The 11,624-nt window shown below is 40.4% G+C and overlaps 1 protein-coding gene across 1 annotated transcript; it reads left to right on the forward strand.

Moving 5' to 3' along the window:
* The first annotated feature begins 405 nt into the window (after positions 1-405).
* LOC127510219 (chymotrypsin-like elastase family member 2A) lies at positions 406-6,140 on the forward strand. Its single transcript, XM_051889786.1, has 6 exons — positions 406-410; positions 954-1,045; positions 1,153-1,318; positions 1,397-1,665; positions 1,782-1,927; positions 4,597-6,140. Exons 1-6 carry the CDS (start codon positions 406-408, stop codon positions 4,888-4,890), a joined length of 972 nt encoding a protein of 323 aa, XP_051745746.1. The 3' UTR covers positions 4,891-6,140.
* Positions 6,141-11,624: the final 5,484 nt, after the last annotated feature.

The following is an 11,624-nucleotide window of genomic DNA, read 5'->3' on the forward strand; positions in this document are numbered from 1 at the left end:
TTGCCAATACCATTAATAAAATAAATCCCATGCTTTTTTGCTGGTAATGTTTTCCCCCCATAAAAATAATGAACTGATACTTATGTGATGTCAATAACAGGAAGTGACATCATAGAAGTCCTCTGAACAACACTGTGTGCAGACACAGGCAAGTTACCAGCTTCTTTTATGAATATAACTTATTTATATTGTGATATTGTGGTTGTCAAGCTCAACAACTCAACTCTGTTACATCAAATAAAGGTAGAAAACTATTACTTGTGAAAATTATCTTTGTTATTTCAACAATATACGTGATTTCTTATTATCATGCATGCCATGTGCTCTCCTGTCATTCACTAGTGGCCATTTTGAGCAAAAAATCACAACCCCATCACACTCAACCCTGTTACTTCTTTGATCATAATGGGGTTGTGAGTTTGTGATGGGGTTGTGTTTTTAACACTTTGGTTCTGAAGTTATTCAGTAATTTAAATGAATTATTATATTTGATCAACTATGTATTTATTAAGATTAATGTGGTTTGAAATTGGTAAGATGTACCTGGAAAAAAAATATGATCAGAAAATCAATGTGCATAATAATTCTGCACGCACTGTAGAACCTTTATTCTAAAATGTGGAAAATTGTGATGATAATAATAAAAACTGAGAAGTGCCCAAGCTTTTATGAAGCAATATATACTACTTGAGCAAACTACTACAACTACACGTTGTTTGAAAACGCACACTCTCACTAAATACAGATTATTTAAGTTGTTCAAATATAGCTACACTTTGGGGTTTGGGTCATCCATACATTCTTCAAATTGCTTTTCTTAGGTTAATTACTTAATTTCATATGCCTGTAAAATCATTTAACAGGTATTTTGGCTGAAATCCATAAACACCATTATTCAGGAGAAAGATTGTATGTTGTTTTCATGTCAACATGTGCCAGCGCTGATGTAACAGGCGAACCAGTAACCATGGTCTACACAAACCAACTCTCTTCTATATCCTCTACTTACTTTGTCTAAACACAGGTTCCCTTGGCCAGTTAGATGGTAAGTAGCCATAATGGCCATAAAACTCTTGTTCCACACAGAATGTTTCTTCTATGTCGGTGAGGAATGTTAACAAGGAAATCTCATATCTTCTTTCTCATCATCAGTATGTGGTCGAGCCCCCCTCAACAGCAGGATTGTTGGAGGGGAGAATGCGACAGCAGGGGCTTGGCCGTGGCAAGTCAGCATTTATGTCTTCGGCTCAAGCCATAACTGTGGCGGGACTCTGATCACTAAAGACTGGGTTTTATCTGCAGCTCACTGCTTCGAGAAGTATGAAGAAAAATAAAGCTCAAGATACATTTGTAGATTGATAATAGTGAGATTAAAGCAGACTTTCTCTATTTACAGCATTGATGTGTCTAAGGTTGTGATGTACTTCGGGCGTCTGAGACAATCCGGCTCAAACCCTAATGAGACATCCAGGACAGCTAGTCAAATCATCACCCATCCTAACTATGACAGTAAGACTATTGACAATGACATAGCACTGGTCCAGCTCAACTCTTCTGTGCCTTTCTCTGATTACATTAAGCCGGTCTGTCTGGCGGCGGCTGGTAGTGTATTTGATGCAGGTACAGAGAGCTGGGTCACTGGATGGGGCAAGCTACAATCTGGAGGTGAGTGAACATTCACTTGGCAATTAACCAAATACAAACAATACTGAAAACCTCAACAGTTTACCTAGAAATGGTTTTTAAAAGCCATAAAAAGTGTCCTCTGATCTGTTTCACAGGCCAGGCTCCTGATATACTGCAGCAGTTGATGATGCCCATTGTGAGCAACAGGAACTGCTATAAAGCTTATTTGTTGATCAATGGCATCACAAGCAATATGATTTGTGCTGGATTTTTAAATCAGGGAGGGAAAAGTATATGTCCGGTAAGTTACCAGTCATTCATTTTAACCCTTTTTAATCCAAAGAAATTTACACAATACTACTCACCTGCAAACTTTACACTGCCAACCTAGTTGCTTAATTAAGCCCAGTTTTTACTCCACTGATCATGAACTTGTACACTATGACTGGTTTTTACTTCACTTGATATGCATAGGAAAGAATGGAGTTGCAAAGCAGATTATAAAATAAATTCAAATAAGACATTTGTCGTGAATATGGCTCCCACGGCTCATCCTCCGGACCGCCGGAGGGAGCCATCTCTGGAATATTGACTCTTTGCCATTCGGACTCCATTTCCCATAGGCCCTCATTCCTGGGACTGATTGCACTTTCACCTGCACCACATCACACACACACTATTTAAGCCTCACACGCACAACACATCTTTGCGAAGTCTTGATTTGCTACGGTAGTCATTTCTGAGCGTTATTTCTGTGGACTGATCTCTTGTTATTACCCGGACCGTTTGTTATCTGTGAACCTCTGCCGCCTGCCTTGAACTTTGCCTGTACCTTGGACTGTGATTGTTTGCTGCCTGTCTTGATCTCTGCCTGTGACCCGTCTCTGATTCTCGCTGCCTGCCTCGACCCCTGCCTGTCCCTGACTACGGTATTGCTCTGCCCTTTTCTGTACTGCTGCTGTGTGTAATAAAGCTGCTTATGGATCCACACGCTGTTGACCCATCACTACAACATTGAGGCAGGAAAAAAGCTATTGAAGGGCTAGTTCACCCAAAATTGAAGGGCTAGTTCACCCAAAATGAAAATTTGCTGTTAATTTACTCTTCTGAAAATGCCTAGCTGGATGCGCTGGAGGCACAATCACTGGAAGTAATATGTTACTACTATCTAATTACACAAATAGTTTGTTTTTATCAACAGTTACTGACCTTAGGCAAGGCAAGTTTATTTACATAGTGTCACATGTTTGTTCATTTAGTCACATGTTCTCCTTTGTTCTCAGTTTCCTGCCACTTGTTTGTATCCTTGGTTACAGATTAATTAGTGTCTTCAGTTCAGGTGTGTTTGTTTAATTAACCTCGTTAGCTCCCCTGTTTTCTTTGTATTTAAGCCCTTAGTTTCAGTCCAGTCTTTGTTTAGCTTTGTTTATGTTACTCAGTGTTTGCAGTTACTTTCCTGGTGATTTTCCCTGTTTCTTGTTCAGATTACTCCATTAAATGTTCTTGAAGATATCTCCTTCATTGTGCTTTTGAATACTGCAACCCATCGTTGCACATAGCACATTTCATACATAATGGTAATTCAAAATGCTTTGCATGAAAATGAAACAAATACATAAGAATGAAAATGGATTGCATAAGAAATAAAAATAACAATAAAAGCAGAAAATACCTCTATCTGGATGGAAGAGTTTCAGTCAGAATATTTGTTCCAAATCTTTGATATCATATTCTCATTTGACAAAAAAAAAAAAAAAAATTTGTATATTTGTCAAGCTTGCTATGGGACTTTCCCATATTGGTTGTTTTTCTCTGTGGATATTTTCCAGTGCCTAAATCTCTTGGACATCTCCAACAGATTAAATTTTTCACCTAAAATCAGCCAGAGGTGCATTTCCTATACAACGACATTACTCACTGCTTCACTATCATTGTACGATGCTTTGTTGAAGAAATCAGCTAGCTAGTCACAACTGTTTCCCGAAACCGGGGTTTGGGGTAGGTCATTCGTATGAATTCATACGAATTTGTCAACTCGTAAAACACGTACAATTTAGCAAAAAAACGTATGAATTCGTACAAGTGAGGTTGTATGAATTCGTAGGAATTAGCCACCTCGTAAAATACGTATGAATTGCCGTGAGATTGGGTTGGTTGTCGCAAACCTGTTGTTCAGCCACGTTGGTGAATGATATCAAATAGGTGGTGGAGTAATAACTTCTTTAAATTAATCTGTTTGAGAATTAATTATTGCTAGATTTTTTGCTGTAAATTACAGACATGGCATCTGAGGACTAATTCTCATTTTTCTCAGTTATTTTGCTTTATTTCCAGATTCATAGGCTCGTTCTTACGTACAAGTGCACTCTTCAAAAACGCTGCTTAAAATCTCTTGACAAATTAAAATATGTAAATGACATTTGTATATATTCAAAATAAATGATATACATTGTACCAGTTTGCTAATTTCTCGAGAGCTGTCGTTCCAACCACACAAGTTTGTGAATGTTCGTTTTAACTATGGTTTTGGGAAACACCAAATCACTGAACTATGTAAGTAATGATGAAACTTGCAATGAGAACTGGCTCATGTCCCGAGAGGACGGGGACCTTTACTGCATCCAGCCACCAGGGGGCGATCAAAACATCTTAGATTCATTTTCAAGGACATGTCTCTCACACTTGGTTTTACCCATAGTTAAACATTCTTGGGTTGCTTTTCATTTCTAGTTTTTGCATCCTTGTTTCTTTTCCTCGCTTCCTCTCCTCACGTCTCAGGTAGCGAGGGAAGGATACAAAGGAAAGAAAAACCGTTAGTGCTCCCACTATAAACAATTGAAAAATGTATGCTGGCCTCAGGATAAAAATGCTTGGGTGGACACACGGCTAGCATACTTTTATCATTGTGTCTATAACAGTTGTTCACTGTATATTGTCAGAGATATAAATGCTGAATGTTTTTCAATGCAGGGAGACTCTGGTGGTCCAGTGCTCAGTAGGAACGGTTCCCTGTGGATTCAGTCCGGCATTTCGAGTTTTACTTCACAAAAATGTGATGACCGCAAATATCCCAGTGTGTTCGCCAGAGTTTCTCGATACCAGGACTGGATCGAGTCTTACATGGGAAACAACACACCTGGATTTGTTGAATTCAATCCAACATCCAACTTCAACTTTGGAAGCGTACCCAACCCACTCTTATTATCCCTTTCTCTCACGTTCTCCATCATTCCTTTCACCTTCTCGCTCTGTCTCTCTTCCTAAAGATTGATTGAACAGTAATTCTCAGGGTTCTTTGATAAAGAGGACAGTTGTGCTGTACATGCTGTCAGTTATATTGTTATTGTTGTTAATTATTCTTAATCTTTTTAAAAGTGTACTATTCTTCAAAAGCTCTCTAATGAAGTTCAGCATGCTTCTGCTATCGGAGATTCAGGATGTTTGCATAACAATAACGATTATTTTTATGTTTATATGTCTGATAACCAGTATGCATAAACAATAAAGGGTTTGGAGCTCTGCAATGGGATCAGGGTCATTGGTTGTTAAATGTAATTATCTTTAATCAATTACCATGTTGTAGTCATACTCTCAGAAATGGCTTAAGTGTAATTTTAGTGAATTTAAAAATTATTCAAAGAGACTGAAATAGGAAAAAAATAAATTCTGAGCAGCAAATCTGTTACATCAGAGGAAACAGTTTACGGGAATTTATGAAGGGCATCAAACAGTCGAAGAAGGGCAGAAGAGAGGAAAGCTTGTGGCGAGTACATGCTAAAAGCTGTAGAGTAAATTACATTGTTCACTGCATTTTTTCAAGTTATTTGTTAGCAATTTATATATCAGTTATAAAAATGAATGTTGGAGAGGATTTTAACGTATGCACACTCTAAGATCAAATCTGTGCATATGCACATTTTATAAATGAGGCCCACAGGATTCGCAGCAGACTTCTACTGGACATTATGTAATGAACGTGTGGACTCAGAGGAAGATCACAAGGAATTAGGGTTCCATTTGGGACAGGGCCAATGGCGATGATCAAATGAAAAGCATCATGATGCAGTGCATGCACTGTGACATGAATAAATTATGCAGCTGAACTGTCTGACAATTTGCTTTTATTTTTGCTGTTGTTTTGTTGTGTATTTAGTTCCTTGTTTTGTGATGTTCAGACTTTATCTGTAATGTTAATCACCATTGTTGAGATTCACATGATGATTCTTGATGTCTGTGTGTGTCTGAATAATTACACATCAATTGTAAGATCAAAGATTAAACTCTGAATGAGATCAATGAATCAGACCACTAAATGATGATTGTCATCACCTGATCACATTTTCTCTTCATTTCTCTTGCCATAACAAATGTGTTTTATAAACATAATTACAGCAGCCAGAAAAAAAACTAATGAATAAGAGTCAATGGTCAAGAGTCCAACTAAAGCAAACACTGATCACCGTAATGGTGATGTAAAACTGTATTATTTTCAATAAAACATCATATTGCACTCATTCTGCACTCATATTTATTCAAGAAAATCATAGCCTTTTGAAGTAGAATGTGCATTTCCTGAAGAAAATGTGAGTTATGTTTTAAAACATGATTACAAATCATTGAACAAGTGTTTGTCTATTACCTGAGTATTAAGTGTCTAAAAGTGTCTATTACCTGATTTCTGATGAGTTTTATGCATTTGTAGACGTCTTAATGAGGTATTTGTATGTTGCAATGATGAAGTAGGCGTAGGCGTTGATTTCTTCTGCAGAGGCGGCGTTTAACATATGACATAGATAGGCACATTCCAAGATCAGTCAAATACATAAATCTTTTTCAATGTGTATAATGGTCTTATTGTGCATTATTTATGATGTGTCTTGAGTATTGTCACTGGCCCTGGTGTCAGTAAAAGCTTTTATTGGACTAACAAGGAAGTTTTCAGTTCTGAAACTTACAGGATATTCTTATAGTATCTCTTATATATCAAAAGCTCAAGGAAAAGTTGATTTCTCAATTGATGACCTTTAATAGACTTCAGACTTGACTCGACACAAAAGAGTTGTGAATATTTTAATTCTAACCTTTAAACCTAGCTCTACTTTTTATCAATCTTTTCGTAGTAGATGCAACTTTTCTCTTTCCTAATGTGTGTCCATGAGAGAGAGATAGAAAAATATGTTAATCCATTTATTACTTAAAGCTCATATTTTAACGTATTGGCAATCGGCATGCATAATGTTTTCTATTGACTTAAACATTCTGAGGGTTGATATTTTCTGATAATGAATGTCTTCAATAACAACGCTGCTATATGACAAACTGTGAGGAATCTGGCGCCAGTACAGAGAATAATTTGTGACATCATGTTGTTGATAACAAGAGAAAGGTAAGTATTTTCTTTCTCTTTGTATTTTTATATCATCATCTATTATCAAAACAAGTAGATATTATTATTACTCTTTTTATTATTAATCTTTCTTTTCCCCCATCTGTCTTGGATTTGACCTTGTTTGGAGATGATGAGCTTCTATGACAGTTTCATATTGAGAATTATATTTCTGCCATTTTTTTTGTAACCATTTAAACCAGCTGAGAAACACAACAGCTATCCAATATAATATATTGTGTGTCAGTATCATTTCAACTCTTTTAACTTTTTTTTTTTTTTGCTTTGAGAAAACAAACAAACAATAAATAAACAAATAAATAAATGCAATTTTTTTTTAAAGTTAGAAGCACCCATTGTTAAAACTGTTAAGAAATTCACCCATGTTCACTTAACTGTGATCTTTTGACTAATAAATCTATCTTTGAAAGTCAGGCATATGGCGACATAAAACTATACTGCATTGAGCTAATGGTTTATGAAATGCAATCAATGAACAAATTTCTATAATCACTGAACTTAAAAAAAAAAAAGAAGTAAATATTTATTATAAAGACCAGATGTGATTGCCTTGCTTATGAGAGAGTTGGTGGTTTACCTTGACAGAGAAAAAACCTGCATGTACTTTCACAATTCTAACCTGCTTACTGTACGCAGGCACCTATATATGGTCAAAATATGAGAAAAACAGTATGTACACTATTCATGCTTCTGAACAACAATCATTTATCTTTAAGTGTTAACAGGTTTCTGTGTCCGTGGGTGTGCAGAGCTGTCTAAACAGTGTGCAGTTATGTGTACGTGTGTAGATATGATCCTTTAAGAATAATACAAGAATGAACTAGGAATTAGGAAGTGGATGTTTACTGACAAACACACAACAGGTAAATCCAGACACCTTTACAATAACAGAGGTTTCCAATAAGTCACATTATATCTGAGTGAACTATACCGAAATCGAATCAGAAAAGGAAAACACAGATTGTCTGATTTACTCACATTATTTGTCTCTTCTTAACTTGATTTATTTTCTTTTAATGACTGTAAATATAAAATGTTCAGTGTAATAGATTAAATTATTTAGGGTGAATATGAACTAAACAAGTCTGTTCAACAGCACTTGAAAATGTTTTTTTTTTTTTTTTTTTTTTTTGCTGTTGTAGTTCCCATTGTGATTTGCCGAATGGGGAGAGTATAAAATGTTGAAATGTAATTATTTTACAGGTATGTGTTTGGTTACAATGGTGTAATGTACATATATGAAATTGAGTGGATTAAAATATAAAATCACAGTGAGACTACTTAATTGAGTCATTCAAAACACTGAATTCAAAAACATTACAGAAACTCTAACTGAACATTAAACACTAACATAAACTAACAACATATTTCCCTTTCCTGAAAAAACACATAAAATAACACTTAATCCCTAAATGTACTCTTCTAATGCAGTCCCTTGCAAAGCATGCTGGGAACTATGGATCCACTGCCCAGTTAGTTATGTCAACATTAATTTGTGCGTTTCAATCAGCAATGTTAAGTTGTTGTCTACACTTATTAAGTAAAGCTGACAATATTAATTTTTATTATACTAAATGTATAGCAGCCCTTGGCTTCTTGAATACGAGGCAGAGAGTCTCTAACGGGTGCAATTGTTTTTATTCTTCTAGAACCAGCATAAGCACCGTGAAAACTAAAAATAAACACACAAATAGGTGGTTAATAAGCCTTTGGCATTACACATAACACAATTGCACTGGGCCCACTCTAGGATGGTTTTCGCTAGAGTGAAGAGGGGCTTTGAAGAGAGCCCACCCTGGTGATTTATGAAGGACACCACTGTCATGCTGTCTGACCTGACCAAGACGTGGTGTCCCACCAGGAGAGGAAGGAAAGCCTGGAGAGCTTGATATACCACCATCAATTCCAGACAGTTGATATGTAGCTTGCTTTCCAGGCCGTTCCAAGCACCAAAGGCCAGACGGCTGTCGCACAGAGCTCCCCAACCCATCTTGGAGACATCTGTGAAGACAACCTTCCTCTTGTCTATCGCCCCGATTGCCACGCCCTTCTCGAACCAGCAAGGGTTTGTCCAAGGGGCCAAGGTTGCGACACACACCTGGTTCACCTTGTGCGAGCAATGACCATGTTGCCAGGCTTGGGGTGGGTCCCGTGGTTTCAGCCAGAACTGCAGAGGGCGCATATGAAGCAAGCCCAGCTGCAGAGCCAGAAATGCTGAACTCATTAGACCTAGCATCTTCTGAAACGTTCTGAGTGGTAGAGAAGCCCCGGGCGTAAAGGTCTTCGCAAACTGCTGAATGGCTGAAGATCGCTCTGGAGTGACCATGGCCTTCATGCGGGTCAAGTCTAAAATCATCCCCAGGAAAGAGACATGTTGGCTGGGAGATGACGAGCTCTTTGGAAAATTGACCCTGAGCCCCAAGCACTCCAAGTGGTTGAGGATGATGGATCTGTGAGATATTAGCTCCGCCTCCGACTGGGCCAGAACGAGCCAGTTGTCGAGGTAGTTCAGAATGCCCACACCCATCTGCCTCAGAGGGGAGAGAGCCGCATCCATGCACTTCGTAAAAGTGCGGGGAGCCAGAGATAGCCCGAACGGAAGAACCGTGTATTGATATGCCACCCCTTCGAAGGCGAATCTCAAGAATCACCTGTGATGGGGGGCTATCTGGATGTGAAAATAAGCGTCCTTCAGATCCAGGGTAAAGAACCAGTCTCCCGGGCATACTTGCGGGAAGATCTGCTTCAAAGTGATCATTCTGAACGAGTGCTTTATTAGGGCCCTCTTCAGATGTCTGAGATCGAGGATGGGTCTGAGACTGCCATCATTTTTGTGAACGAGGAAGTAACTGCTGTAAAACCCTGACTCGCTTAGTGCCGGGGGAACCACTTCTATGGCTCCTTTCGCCAGCATGGCGTTCACTTCAGAACGCAGGACGTGTGCGTCCTTGATTTCTACAGAGGTTTGGACCACGCCGTTGAATAACGGGGCCTGTTGAGTGAATTGAAGTACATAACCTCGTTTTATTATGTTTAGCACCCAAGCTGACACTCCGGGGATGGCCTGCCAGGCCTCGGCCCACGTGGCGAGGGGCTGAATTGGTTCTGGCACCAAGTCTCTGTGAGGGACTGTGGTGCGTGTATGGGGTGGAAGAGGAAATTTGCTCTCTTTTTGAGTATGTTTGTTTTTTATTATATCCGCTATAACAGCGGTGCACTGCCAGGGCATTTGAACAGGCTCTATGCAGGCAACAAACAGTTTTTTTTTGAGCACCTGGAACTAAACGGTGACAGGAAAGCTGAGCGAGGCATTTTGGAGGGTGGTCCAGCCGCAGCGGGACTTAACCTCCTCCTCTTTTTTTTTCATTTCTTTGACATCATGCCGACTTCTGAGGCGCTTGGTAAAACCATCGACAGCAGGGCCAAAGAGACCAGTGGCGGAGAAAGGCGATTCAAGGAAGACGGCCTTGTCCGCGTCTTTGATCTCGGTCAGGTTGAGCCATAGGTGGCCATCGAACGCCCAATCGCCTGAGCCGTGGTCTTCGTGGCGTGCAAGGCCAAGTCCGTGGCGCTACAAAGCTCCTTGAAGGTGGCTGAGTCCTGCCCAGCCTCGTCCAGGTCTCGGAGGAGCTTTGCTTGGTACACCTGGAGTAGCACCATGGAATGCAAAGCTGAAGCTGCCTGACCGGCCGAGGTGTACGCCCGTCCAGCGAGGGCCGACGTGGTACGGCAGGGCTTGGATGGGTGGGCGGCCTTAGACTTCCATCCAATGGCAGCGGGCGGGCACAAGTGTGCGGCCACAGCTTCATCCAAAGTAGGCAGCTTCTCATATCCTTTCTGCCCGGCACCGTCAACAGAAGTGAGAGGCAGAAGGATGCAGGTGGGCAGAGTAGTAAGCTTAGTAAACTCATCATGGACCTCTGGAAAGAAGGCCGCTAACCGCTGAGGAGGTGCTTGGCGGCGTCCAGGCAGAAACCACTCGTCTAAGCGGCTGCGTTTGGGTTCCTCAGGTGCAGACCACTCCAATCCGAGCTGTTCAACTGCCTTTGACAGCACACAGGTGAGTTCTGAATCGATGGATGCCCTGGTGTCAATTGGCTCCAAAGACGGCAAGGGGGGCGGGGTCATGAGGCGAGCCCGACCACTCCTTGGCATCCGAAGCCACCAAGGACATGCAGTCATCCAGCGGCTCTTCATCAGATCCCCCGAATGAGACCAGGTCGCTCGCGATGGCAGAGGGGCGCTGGTCTGGGTGGGAGAAATGGACGGGGGAAGCCTCTCTGTGTGGAGAGAGTGAGGTACATGGGACCTGAGCTGACATGAGCTCACTCTCATCCGAGCGCTGAGATCCTCTGCCCCACTGTTTTTTCCTCAAAGGCTCCTGGAAGGAAAAAAACGGGAGACGTTGCAGAACGTTGCAGAAATTTGCTCTTTAGAAATAGCTCTTTTAGTGAGCAACTGCATTGCAGAAGGATACACTGAAGTGCACTCGCTCGACGCTGGCTTGCGCGATTCCGCTCTGTCATTGGTTCGTTTACTCCACGAACCAATGGCCGTGCAGTTAACACTGCGTGATTGTATAAAGGCTTCA

The sequence above is a fragment of the Ctenopharyngodon idella genome, chromosome 3 (genome assembly GCF_019924925.1).
Source record: "Ctenopharyngodon idella isolate HZGC_01 chromosome 3, HZGC01, whole genome shotgun sequence".
Taxonomy (NCBI): Eukaryota; Metazoa; Chordata; class Actinopteri; order Cypriniformes; family Xenocyprididae; genus Ctenopharyngodon; species Ctenopharyngodon idella.